Source organism: Stylophora pistillata, chromosome 7 (assembly GCF_964205215.1).
Source record: "Stylophora pistillata chromosome 7, jaStyPist1.2, whole genome shotgun sequence".
Taxonomy (NCBI): Eukaryota; Metazoa; Cnidaria; class Anthozoa; order Scleractinia; family Pocilloporidae; genus Stylophora; species Stylophora pistillata.
Window position 1 is genome coordinate 6053599 of NC_142525.1, and position 13902 is coordinate 6067500.

Genomic DNA, 13902 nt, shown 5'->3' on the forward strand with positions numbered 1-13902 from the left:
ATACAAATGATAAAGCAATGCTGTCTACATCTGATAAACCATTAAAAATCATGACGCCGTCTGAACTACTGAACGCTTGCGGATGATTCCTGATAAACGTTTTAGCGAATTCTTTGTCTTGATACTCACTCAGACACTTTGCTCTCAGAAGTGCAGTATCACTCCCTGAAACTCGACTACTGGTCAACAACTTTTCCATCAGTTCCTCTTTTCCCTCATTTGACAAAATGCCAGCCATGAATTGGAAAACCATTTCAGAGTATTTCTCGACTGGAACACAATTTTCCTTTACAAACCAATGGGCGGCTAAGAATTCTTGGACAGTGAGATGTGTGAAGCTGAAGTGTTTCGTGGTTCTGATCGAACCAGTCCTATAAGGCTGACCACAGTAAAGAAGACCACTACCTTTCAGTTTGTTGACTTCTTCCAACTCAAAACTGCCTTCTATTTCGCTTTCCTCAAAAGTTGGCTTACTTTCGCACAGAAGTTTTGCCGCTAGTTTTGATAATTTCTCTAATGTGGTTTTAATGACCGGAGGAAGGTTGAATTGTTCAGCAATTTCTTTCTGTCTGTATTCGGACTCGGAGCAGTGCTTGAGTTCAAAAATATCGATAAGTTTTGTGTAAATGTCGGTTGTTGAGACAGGAAGGTCACGAGGATTTCTTGTTTCGTTTAGAGTATACTCCATCTCGAAGCACAACAGATAACAGAGCATAGGAATATGAGCAAAACTGACTAGGTTCTCATTCTTCATGACATGTTGAAGCACAGCGCTCTTCATATTTTCGTTTTTCTTGAAGTACTTTTGAATGTATTCTTTAACCTGTTGTGAAGAAAATCCCACAATTTCTACGTACCGTCTAAAACGGATTCCTCCCAGCTTATCCGATTCATCAGGCCGCGAGGTTACAACAACGACAGAACCTTTCAGTATCTCTCCCTTGATGAGTTTTGAACATAATGCGGCCACCGGCATTTCAGATCTAGCGTCATTCTGATATTTTATCCCCGAGTTTCCAGTGATGTAATCTTGCTGAGAATACTCATCATAGCCGTCAAGGATAATCAAAACTTCTTCGGGATGGCTTACAATATACTCAAATGTAACATCATCTAGTATTGAAGAAAAGTTTAAGATTTCGCGTAAGGTCACACGCTTTTCCTCAAGCAAATTCAATTGACGGAAAGTAAGCAAATAAGCAAATTTGAAATTTGGAATTTTAATGTTTTCTCTTGCTCGGAATAATTTTTTGTTGGCCCAATCGCGAATCACCTTTTGGCAAAACAGAGATTTCCCAATCCCTGCTTTTCCAACGACAAGAATAGAATTAGGATTCTCCTGATCATTACTCGGGCCAAGAAATATCTCATCGCAGTGCTTAACTGGAGTACCGCTGACTTTTCCGTAACGCTTAAGCTCTTCACTCCTTGAATATGTCTCGTCATTCCTGGTGAGGCCTTTTCTTCCACGTTGTATGAGAAGATTAGTGAATATTTCATCTGTTTTTGCGTTGGAAATGTTGTGAAAGGCTAGCAGTTTGGGTTGGAACTCCGTTTGGTCTGTAATGGAAGTCTTTAAGGCTGTAGTGTAAGCAGTTATGGCTGAAGGATAAGAAAGAGAAAATATTTAATAAATAACAAGAACGCGAGGACAGTTTGTCTACTTTACTGAATTCTTACTCCACAGGGTTGAACTTTTAAAGCTGTTGTGTAGGGACTTACGGCTAAACAAAAGGGGAAGGAAAATATCTTATTAATTATGTGAACACGAGTAAATGCAGTTTAAATACTTTCTATCGAGTTCAGCACAGGGAGATTAACTAGCAAAGAGCCGAGTGCTTGAAAAGTGTCTATTGTGTCGATCGGTTGAGAAATTCACCCCTATCCAAAGGATAGAAAAGGTTGTTTCGTTAAAGCGTTATTCCTCCCTTAAAAATCAAGTATATCATAGGGTAAACAAACCCTTTCGGGCGGCTGGTATATCGGCTGACAATGTCCACTACTGAGCGACTGTTTGAAAAGTGAATATATGCAGGGGTAATCGGATAGAGCCGAGTAAAATTAAGGATTAATTTCACGGGTGCTTTCAGAAATCTAATAAGAAGATCAATAACGCACGCTGTTACATGTAAGCACGTTCGTGGAAAGCCATTTCAGTTTTCACTTAGTTTTATTTTTGTACAACAACGTCAAAGAAATGAAAGCAATCCTGTTGAAAAACATTTGCCAGCAATGATATCAAAAGTTTTAGGCAAAGGTAACCTATTTTAACGTTTTCTAAATTTTGGTACTTGCCTGGGGCAAGTACCAAAATTAATTTAAAAATGCCTTCTGTCTCAGCCAATCGGCATTTGGTAACTTTCCCCTCAGTCTATCTTACAAGGCCTAGAAGCGAAGTTTCGAGGGAAAATATAACATCATTAGGACAGTCTCCGAGCCACGAACATTATCAGTCAGCAAACCAGAAAACAGTTTATTTATTTTGTAGCTCTTAATTTTCATATCGCGCGAAAACCGCTTTTTAAAAAGCTAGAGTTGATCTGACTGCGGATGAGTATATGCGACCAACATTTTAATACCACTATCACTGGACTCAACAAAACGAGTGTGTTTTTCTTGTGTGCAAAAAAAGAGAAAAAAAAAACAGAGATGAAAAGAGAAAACTTTGGAGAAGGCTTTTTTTCCACCAGCTTTGTTTCTCTCTGACGGAAACAATCAGAGGACAAATATCCACGCAGACGGGAGTTATTGCCTGATAACTTAGGTATCCAATAAAATAACACGAGAATTAATGGGAGGTTGCAATTCGTAATAATTGTTAACAAATGTCTCCCTCCCCCTTTCGCTTGATAAGGTTTGTAACAACAACAATGGATTTCGTGAAAAATTTATCCTTGAGAGGGGAGTGGAGTCTTGTCAGAATAGGTTGACAAGGGTTGCGTGACGTATCATTAAGGACGCTTGACCGGTCCTGTAAAGTCGCTTACAGCCATGAAAGATGGAAAAATCTACATTTCTCAAACTCCATCACACTTAACACCCCTCGTAACTAATTTCAGAAATAGATATTTTCGTCAATTTTGCAAAACCAGATTTTCCTAATTCTGAATCTCTGGTAAGAAGCACTCCCTTGAGTTTAAATATAAGTCAGTGAGGATCTCTCAAGTGCACGATATCTCTGACCTGGTTTACGCTTAAGCAGATTTCTTTTTCTGATTCGTGACCAATCCGGGACCTTTAGGGAATGGGATACCCTTAACCTAAAAGACCAATTTGTAATTAGAACAGCGTTCCGACTTAGCCGCTACTTTGGAGATCAAGAAGGCCGCCGAGGTGCCGTTAAGAGGAGATTCCTGAATCTGAATACTTTAAAACCATTTTTGAAGTTTTGAAGTTTATCTAACTTCATGGGAAAGTCTAAATCTGCAATTGGCAACAAAATTGTCATCATATTAGTCTTTCTATTGCCCTGGTTAAGTTAACCTATTTGCCTGAATAGTCCCGGGCCCTCAGAGAAATATTTACATCATCAAACGACAGATATTGAAACAGATGCTGTGACAATTGGTTCCGTTCTCATCTAGTTTGGGAGTACAGTCGAGGTGAAAAATCTGATTAAAAACCGTTTCAAGGCGGAGCGCTGCTACATTCAGCGATGTGCGTAATGAATTCGAATTCCTTAGCGACAGAGGCCTCCCCTCCCCCTCCCCCTTGAATAGATCAGAGGATGTTTCAGTTTTTTTAATTACTTCTCTGAAACCTTGCAACCAGCTGGTTTTTTTTTAAGTACGAGGAGAGTGGAGGTAGAGTTGAAAAGATCGAGAAGTAATTTGTATGGATTCCCAGGAAAGAACTAGGCAGGAGACATTACCTAGAAGAATGTTAAAGGAGTGCTAAAAATGGATATCATAGGCATAGTTGGCAAAGGAGGAACTATGCATGTGGAACTAACGATAGGGTTGTAGAATTTTTAGGGAAGATCAACTAATGTGACTTGCAGGTAGCCTATAAGTTCAGAAAACGTTTGGTATAGATTTGGCCTACAATGAGGTGGTACATAGTTGAAAAAAAGTTTACTGTAAAAATGTATGCCAGAATATTAAATCATGACTTCAAGTTCACAATATGGGCCTAAGCGTGTTCGAAAAAGTTTGGAAAATCATTGTCTTTTCTATTACAAGTGCTGCGGTAGGAGTATTAAACCTATTGTAACAAAGTTTCTCAATTCTTTGTTTTACGAAAAGCAGTGTTACTCCTGGATTTAAAACCCAACTATTTATTTATTTATTTATTTATTTATTTCATTTGCAACTATTCTACTCAAAGTTAAGGTACAGTACATACCACTCTTTGTCTTAAATGTTCTGACGTCTGGCTCACTGTCTCCTTGTTTGTTGACAGCAAACAGCTTCACTTCGTACTCTGCGTCATACTCGAGACCAGTTATCTCGTAGTGAGTTTCCACAATGTTTCCCCGTTGAACCAGTTCTGTGGATTGTGTCATGGGTTGTTTCGTCCATTCCAGACGGTATTTAATGCTGCAATTACTGCTATTAGCCTCTACTTCTGACCAGGTCACAGTGAAATCTTTGTCAACTTCACTTTCTACATTTGTGATGATGGGTTTCTCAGGTAAACCTTTTCAAAATAATAATTCTTTTGAGTTTTGTCTGTGATGAAAGTGAAATACTTACTGTAACTAGATTCATCGCTGTGTGTAATGAATTTAAATTCCCTACCAACACACCCCCCCTTAAATAAACAAGTGGGTTTTTTAGTTTTTTCAATTACTTCTCTGACATTTGGCAACTTCCTGATTTTCTTTTAAGTAGAGGAGAGAGGGGGGGTGGGGTAGCAAAAACGGAGAAGTAATTCTTACCCCCCTTGCAAATTCACTGAAAAGGTAAAGAGTTGTAAAAAAAGTACTCAATAAACATCTATCCCAAAATATTAAATCATGACATAAAGTTCACAAAGTTATATCTAAACTCAACATCTTACTTCAAAGTAAGACAACAAGTATAATGATTGGTACTGAAATGTACAAGTATAGTAAAGCAAGTACAAGTATAGAAAATAGCACAGATGGTTTGGGTACGTGTTGAGTAAATTGATGGGATGTTTGTTTTTCACAATCCTTGGGCACGCGCTCAATTGCAATAGCAAAAGCGCGCGAGAAAACTGTGTTCAGCCACCTTAACATCACCAAGGAAAGTAGGCGGTGAAAAATTACGTACTAGTTTGTGCAAACCTTTCAAAGTGGCAAAATGTGATGAAATGAAGTCTGTTCAATGGAAAGGGCTGCTAAGCCTAATCTACAAATTAATTAAAGTCTGAGACAGTAGGAAGGAAACAATTCTAAAAGTCTGACGCATTCTATGATTCACTAATCATTATATAACTACTGTATGTAGTGAGCAATAAACATCACCAAGGCTACAAGTATTTCAATCATGAGAACACGAGGAACTTACCTTGAGCATGTAATTCATTGGCACCTAAATTATTAAAGAAACAAAAACAATGTTGTCAGTTTAACCCATTAACTCCCACAAGTGACCAAGAAAGAATTTCTCCTTACAATATAAATACAATATCAAGCAGACAAGTAATGAGAATTAAGAAACATATCAACAAGGGGATTGTTGGTTGACCCAACACAAAGTTTTTCAAAGTAACATCATAAGAATTATGTGGCAGACAGCGAAGACAATAATTACTAACGAAATCATAGGAGTGAAAATATTAAACCAATTTCTTTTTAAGACATTCACTTAAAATGGTCTCAAACCAACGTGAAATCAATTCCACATTCCAAGAAAAAGGTTAAAAAAACATAAATATGTGAGCTGGCATCCATCACTTTCCTTCCCATTCCAAAAAGTTCCAACATCAAAATACAGTTGTACAGTTTAATCCTTTAAAAAATGTCATGAGTGACCAAGACCGAATTATTTTCTTCTTACAATATCAACCAGACAGGTGATGAGAACAAAAATAAATATCAATAAGGGATTAAAAATTGTTCTCCTACCAATTTATTTAAAGAAACATCATAAGAATCAATGGCAGACGGTAGGGAGAATTTCTAATGAGATCAGGGGAGTAAAACGTGTGAAAACAATTTGATGTGTTGCAAATTGGCCCTGGAATAATTATATTTCAAATCACATCAAATCTCTTTTGTAGATGTCATTAGCCTCTGTCAGTTCTCCATTTTTTGGCTGTGTTATATAAACCAAACTAACTACAGAATACAGGTTTTCTCCTCACTCACAGAATGAACTGTTATCCATTGTTACATCCCTCAATGTAACCAAAAGTTTCTCCCTAACACTTACAGTAACCATTTAAATCCTTTGAGAGGTCTGCATCTATTTTTTCATTACACTAATACTGTTGAGTCATTCATAAAGATGACGGGAATAGAGGAAATTATTGCCAAACTAGGAAGCTTTGATTATTGAATGAATTCTCCTTGTCAGTTCCCAAGTAAATGTATAGAGAAAAGTATGGAGAATATGAATACAGATTTCAGGGTGCAAAGGTTTAAAGAAACTATGTTCAACTTATGGGAATCAAAATTAGTGTAACTTGATTGATTTCCTATTTTGTAAACTGATACTGAATGACTCATTCTTATTGCAATCCATAAGTTTATGCTGTGGGAACTTAGATCTAAATCACATCTATCCTTTAAAAAAAAAGATTGAGGCAGAAATACCTGCATTATAGTGAGGCCAATCTTGGAATATGACTGGATCACTCAAAATGTTGGCCACAACAGATGCTGCCATCACACAAGCAATTTGTTTCCATTTCTCACTTGAAGACTCCCTTTCATTTGCAAAGTCTTTGACGCCCTTGACTACCACCCATTCTGTCTTAAAATCATAGGCTGCTGCAAACACTCCTGAAAAAAAAAAACATTCATGAATGTCTCTTAACACTGACATGTCTCTTAACCATTATAAGCTTATTTCTTTGCATCCTTGTGATAATTATTGTTCAATTGAAGTTCACACAGATTCATACTCTAGCTTCTGGTAAACATCCACATCACAGAAAGAGGTTTGTGTAAGTCCCTACATGTACAACCAATGTTCACAAGAAAACTTGTACACCAAGACCGTTAAATTAATTTTCAGTTTACATTTCTCAAGAGACAAAATGTTATCAATTAGAATTAACTCTCTCACTCCCTAGATCTAATTATCCTATAATGTTGGTTGAGAGAATTGGGTTTTGGACCACTAATAATCCCTTTCTTGATATTTTTTCTATTCTTATTACTTGTCTGCTTGATATCATATTGATATTGGAAGGAGAAACTCTTTCACAATTCATGACATCCTGAAGGGGCAAATCAATTGTAAATTAATTAATTTGTCACCTTCACCCTTACAAAAACATCTTCCTACCAAACCCTAGCCTAAAACAAAATCAAATTTGCATATACAATTCCTGCAAGGTTTCTTGAGCCAGCTGAGACAATTCTAGCACAGCTTCTCTAAAAACACTTGCTACAAGTGCAAATACTGTACCTTTGACTCATACATCATCACAATTAACATGATTCTCACCTCCACCTTCCATTTCAACTGCAATTGCTTCAGGATGTTGACCAATCATGTCCTTGTTTGCCTCTGAGATACTCAGAAACACTCCATCACAGTGCACTTTGGCATTATATTCATCAGCATTTTGTAAAGGTGCCTTCCACCCATCAGCCACATGTTTGATCAGGTTACCAATATCTCTGCTCGGGGGAGTTTTGTGTGCAGCTGTTATCAGCTTTGCTGAAACAACCACATCTCCTAGCTTAGCCTCTCTGCTGTTCAAACCACTGCAGGCACCAACAGAAATAATAGCCCTGGGTCTCAAGAGTGAGATGGCATCTTTTGTCGCAGACAAAGAGCCCCCAGGAACATCAGAACCTTTGGAGCACCTCATCAATGCGATTTTCATTTTCTTTCCTTCATCACCCATGTACCCAAAGTACACATAGCCAATACTGTTGTGGTAACTCTTAAGGGGTTCCTTCAGGTAGGTAAAACAGCTTAAGAACTCACAGTCCTCCACTGTTAATAACAGAATATCAATAGGGAGTTTGACATATTTGCTCCAATCAGAAGAGGTGACTGGAAGATCACTCATCAGTGGAAGTGTAACACTGAGCTTTGGTGGGCTGGCTTTACTATTCTGTGCTGATCTATTCTCTCCTGACACTAGTGCTGTCTCTGAAAACAAAGAATGGAGTTTTAATAATAATCATCAATAAAAGAGTGATAAACTTCTCTCACTGGTGGATAACCCACACCTGTAAAGCAAAAGAAATTTGTACAAAAAGGCTCAAGAATTCACGTTTCATTCTTGACGGAATGCGAGTTCGTGGCCACGTTTTGTGCGAGCGATCATTCAGCACCATTTTGATTTGTTGATTTCTCAACAAAATCGATATCTCCGGATCTGCTTGGCCTAACAAGTCCCTTAAAACGAGAAATTCTCCTCAGCTCAAGCTAGTGTTAACTGGAACTTTGTTACTGATGCGCCAGTTATCCTTGGATTATTTTTGTCACCATCAACGTTTTGTTTACACGCGTGCCGATAAAAGTTTGTTCGTCGCATGACTAATTGTGCGTAAAATATATATATTTGTATTTAGGAATATTTAGACAGGGCAGCCCAGTACAGCATAGCTGGTTTAAATGGGAGGGGAGGACATCCACCACACAAAAATCTCGTGCGTGGGAAATTAACGTCTCCTACCCCTAACCCTGCAGGAGACGAGGCCTATGGTTTATTCCTCCTTATCCGAGAAGACTAGAATATCTATCCATTTCTTGATGTTACAGGAAGGTAGCAAATTCTCCTCAGTTATTTTAAGATCATGAATATTGGTCCGGCCGGGGCTCGAACCCTCGACCTCCCGCACAACACAATTCGGCGCTCTAACCAATCGAGCTAACCAGGGGGCGGTTAAAATAAACTCGAGTCGGCATCATGTTTTCGTGCCACTTTGTGGCACTCTTTAGACAACAAAATTCATCTCAGAGGTGGAAACACAGGTAGGTGAGATTTTTTTTTTCAATTCAACTGCCAGTTGATGTCAAAATTGTCACATAACCTGTACCTCTCTCTTATTCGCAGTGGCGCGTGTTTAAGGCAAAATCAATAGATTACCCGCTGGTTAACGGCCAGAAATTACGGTAATTGACACAACAAGAAACATCCATCAAAGATTGATAAAATACTCATTTCAGCTGACGTTTCGACCGTTAGCCCTTCGTCATTTTTCTTTTTCAACCGTTTTTGCACTGAAAGTTATTTTTCAGTTTGTCACCTACTTTAATTGCCTTTGCCGCCATGACCGTAAATATGCAACCTTTAGGCTGGGCTCAGCGCAAAATTCCAACTTCTTCCCAATGATATATTGATTCAAACTAACTAACTAGCTAGAATAGGTTGGAGGAGTATGGAAATATAAAAATATGTTGCGGTTTCGGCGCACTTTTAGTACAGACAGTCAACATATGCACAGTTTCAAAAATTCCACCCAACATTGCACAAAAAGCGGACTCAATTTTTTACGAAATTTACGCCTTTAACCCATGGTAGACGCCTCAATTGAACACTTTGAAGCTTTTTCATACTTGATGATACCATAAAACAGCATTCAGGAGGGAAAAATCTCCACACCCATCTACAAAAATATTGCCGCTCAAAGCTGATTCATCGCTGTAAGCGGCCTACTGTTTTGTTTACCATGCAGAAAGAAGAAAAGAAATCACTAAAAGGCAAGATGGATATGTCAAATGGTCATGTTAATCCAAAATATTTCACATTATCCATTTAGAGAGTGTCCTTATTAACATTACTTTGAGGTGTGGTAATTTTAAATTGGATAATGTATCCTCTAATTTTGTAGAGAATTAATTTATTCATAAGACCCATCTGCTTTTTTTATACCCAAAAGTTCCAATGAAATCGCCAGAAAATAATATATTCACGGAAGCACACCAGATAAGCCAAGTGGATAATTATTTTCATCAATTTTTCAAGACTTGATAAACTGAAAGGAAACTAATGTCCATAATGTTCGCGTAGTCCAACAATTCCGCCCAAGTTTGAACAAAAAGTTATTTCTTACGTCTCCAAACTTCTCCCATCGGGAATTACATAAGACATATATGTATGTGCAGGCGGTCATTATCTTCAACCCTGATGATGGCAAACAACCGAAAACGTTTGGTTCAAACATTTTAATTTTTTCTAATCAAGTCAACTTCACGAAAACATGGGAACTTCATTTACAAGGAAAGACTACCAGGACGTCTCCTGAAGCACTCGAGATCATAGGGAGGAAAGAAAAACTGAAACTATTGGGTGTTACTTTTGAGCAAGTGCCAGTTAATTGGGACACTAATATTGATTATTTACTTAGTAAGCCTAGCAGCAGGTTGTACATTTTAAGAATATGTAAATATTATAGCTACTCTAATGAGAATTTAGACTTACTTTTTCAAAGTTTGATCCTTTGAGTTTTTACATATGCTATTAAGGTCTGGGGGTGTGCTTTTCAAAGTAAATATTTAAGTAGAATTGATAGGCTCTTTACCAGGTGTTACAAGGTGGGTTACTGTTTAAAGCAGCACAGTATCTTGGATATCCGTGGTAATAGAGATATGAAACTCATTGTTGTTAACATCATTAGGACAGTCTCCGAGCCACGAACATTATCAGTCAGCAAACCAGAAAAGAGTTTATTTATTTTGTAACTCTTAATTTTAATATCACGCGAAAACCGCTCTTTAAAAAGCCAGGGTTGATCTGACGGCGGATGAGTATACGCGACCAGCTTTTTAATACCACTATCACTGGACTCAACAAAACGACTTTGTTTTTGTTGCGTGTGAAAAAGAGGAAATAGAGATGATAAGAGAAAACTTTAGAGCAGGCTTTTTTTCCCACTACCTTTGTTTCTTTCTGACGGAAACAATCAGAGGACAAATATCCACGCAGACGGGAGTTATTGCCTGATAACTCAGGTATCCAATAAAATCGAACGAGAATTAATGGTAGGTTGTAATTCGTAATAATTGTTAACAAATCTTTCCCTCACCCTTTCGCTTGATAAGGTTGGTAACAACAACAATGAATTTCATGAAAAAGTTATCCTTGAGAGGGGAGTGGAGTGTTGTCAGAATAGCTTGACAAGGGTTGCGTGACGTATCATTAAGGACGCTTGACTGGTCCTGTTAAGTCGCTTACAGCCATGAAAGATGGAAAAATCTACATTTCTCAAACTCCATCACACTTAAGACCCCTCGTACCTAATTTCAGAAATAGATATTTCCGTCAATTTTGCAAAACCAGATTTTCCTAATTCTGAATCGCTTTTAAGAAGCACTCCCTTGAGTTTAAATATAAGTCAGTGAGGATCTCTCGAGTGCACGATAGCTCTGACCTGGTTTACGCTTAAGCAGATTTCTTTTTCTGATTCGTGACCAATCCGGGACCTTTAGGTAATGGATACACTTAACCTAAACCACCAATTTGTAATTAGAACAGCGTTCCAACTTAGCCGCTACTTTAAGGGTCAAGAAGGCCGCCGAGGGAGTTAAGAGAAGATTTGGAATCTGAATACTTTAAAACCGTTTTTAAAGTTTTGAAGTTTACGTAACTTCATTGGAAAGTCTAAATCTGCAATTGGCAACAAAATTGTCAGCATATTAGTCTTTCTATTGCCCTGGTTAACTTAACCTATTTGCCTGAATAGTCCCAGACTCTTAGAGAAATATTTACATCACTAAACGACCGATGTTGAAACAGATGATGTGACAATTTGTTCCATTCTCATCTAGTTTGGGAGTACAGTCGAGGTGAAAAATCTGGTTGAAAACCGTTTCAAGGCAGAGCGTTGCTACATTCAGCGATGTGCGTGATGAACTCGAATTCCTTAGCGACAGAGGCCTCCCATCGCTCTTCCCCTTGAATAGACCAGAGGATGTTTTAGTTTTTTTAATTACTTCTCTGAAACCTTGCAACCTGCTGGTTTTTTTTTAAGTACGAGGAGAGTGGAGGTGGAGTTGAAAAGATCGAGAAGTAATTTGTATGGATTCCCAGGGAAGAACTAGGCAGGAGACATTACCCAAAGGAATGTTGAAGGAGTGCTAAAAATAGATATCATATGCATAGTTGGCAGAAGAGGAACTTTGCATGTGGAACTACCGATAGGGTTGTAAACTTTTTAGGGGAGATCAACTAATGTGACTTGCAGGTAGCCTATAAGTTCAGGAAACGTTTGGTATAGATTTGGCCTACAATGAGGTGGTACATAGTTGAAAAAATGTTTACAGTAAACATATATGCCAGAATATTAAATCATGACTAGAAGTTCACAATATGGGCCTCAGCGTGTTTGAAAAAGTTTGGCAAATCATTGTCTTTTCTTTTACAAGTGCTGCGGTATGAGTATTAAACCTATTGTCACAAAGTTTCTCAATTCTTTGTCTTACGAAAAGCAGTGTTACTCCTCAGTGGATATAGGACCCAACTATATTTGTTTATTTCATTTGCAACTACTCTACTCAAAGTTAAGGTACAGTACATACCACTCTTTGTCTTAAATGTTCTGACATCTGGCTCACTGTCTCCTTGTTTGTTGACAGCAAACAGCTTCATTTCGTACTCTGCGTCATACTCGAGACCAGTTATCTTGTAGTGAGTTTCCACAATGTTTCCCCGTTGAACCAGTACTGTAAATTGTGTCATGGGTTGTTTCGTCCATTCCAGACGGTATTTAATGCTGCAATTACTGCTGTTAGCCTCTACTTCTGACCAAGTCACAGTGAAATCTATGTCAACTTCACTTTCTACAGTTGTGATGATTGGTTTCTCAGGTAAACCTGTTCAAAATAATAATTCTCTTCAATTTTGTCTCCGATGAAAGTAAAATACTTACTGTAAGTAGATTAATTGCTGTTGTAGTGTATTACCCATTGGCGCATGCGTGCGAGAGTTGTTGTTAGAACACGTTGTCCACCATTAAACTGTTAAGTTAATGTGCGTTGGTTTAATCCGAGTGTTATTGGTTAGATCCGAACCATCCGGGCGGGATACTACAACTGGCGACGAGGATAACCACTGATTGAAGGATCTATATTGTAGTTTGAGAATGGCTGCCGCAATTATCACTGATTTAGGTGGAATATCTAGCTTCGATCCTCACGGGAATCCTACAACTGTTGGAGCACGATGGAAGAAATGGAAGCGATCATTTGAATTACTCATCGTTGGAAAAGGAGTAAAAAACGCAGCGCAAAAGAAAGCTCTTCTTCTTCACTGTGGAGGTCCACAAATGCAAGATGTTTACTACACGTTTCCAGAAGCTCGAGAACCTGGCGAAGGTGAAACTGTTTACACAGTAGCGATGGAACAACTCGATCAATACTTCACGCCCCAAGTCAATGTCCCCTGCGAGAGACATCTGTTTCGAACTATGGCTCAGTTCCCTACTGAAAGCGTCGATCAGTTTATCACAAGGCTTCGTGAAAGGGCAGAATACTGTGAATTCGGTGATGCCAAGGATGAAAATATTCGTGATCAGATAATCGAAAAATGTATGTCTAGTCGTTTGCGAAGGAAACTTCTGGAGAAAGGAAGAGGACTGACCTTAGAGCAACTACAAAATACTGCAAGGTCTATGGAAGCCAGCGACAGACAAGCAGAAGCTATTGAGAACCCAAATGAAGGATTGACAAAAGGACTAAATTCCGTCCAAGAGAAAACTGAAGGGAAGAGATGCTACAGATGTGACATGTCAGGACACACTCAGGATGACAAGCGATGTCCCGCAAGAAACAAAGAATGCCGGAAATGCCACAAGGTAGGCCATTTTGC

General features: G+C 38.4%; 2 protein-coding genes across 2 annotated transcripts in view; both read right to left on the reverse strand.

The window, feature by feature from the left end:
* LOC111341973 (elongation factor G, mitochondrial) overlaps positions 1–13902 on the reverse strand; it is a 91236-nt gene that overhangs the window by 37537 nt on the left and 39797 nt on the right. The gene's annotated exons all lie outside the window — the stretch shown is intronic.
* The window catches only part of LOC148726361 (uncharacterized), a 357363-nt gene that overhangs the window by 1233 nt on the left and 342228 nt on the right, over positions 1–13902 (reverse strand). Inside the window, exons 13-18 of the mRNA XM_088727311.1 lie at positions 12615–12908; positions 7584–8240; positions 6725–6913; positions 5475–5498; positions 4345–4638; positions 130–1602 (exon numbers count right to left, since the gene is read on the reverse strand). Of these exons, the coding sequence (XP_088583437.1) occupies positions 130–1602; positions 4345–4638; positions 5475–5498; positions 6725–6913; positions 7584–8240; positions 12615–12908 (2931 nt within the window). The remainder of the gene's footprint in view (positions 1–129; positions 1603–4344; positions 4639–5474; positions 5499–6724; positions 6914–7583; positions 8241–12614; positions 12909–13902) is intronic.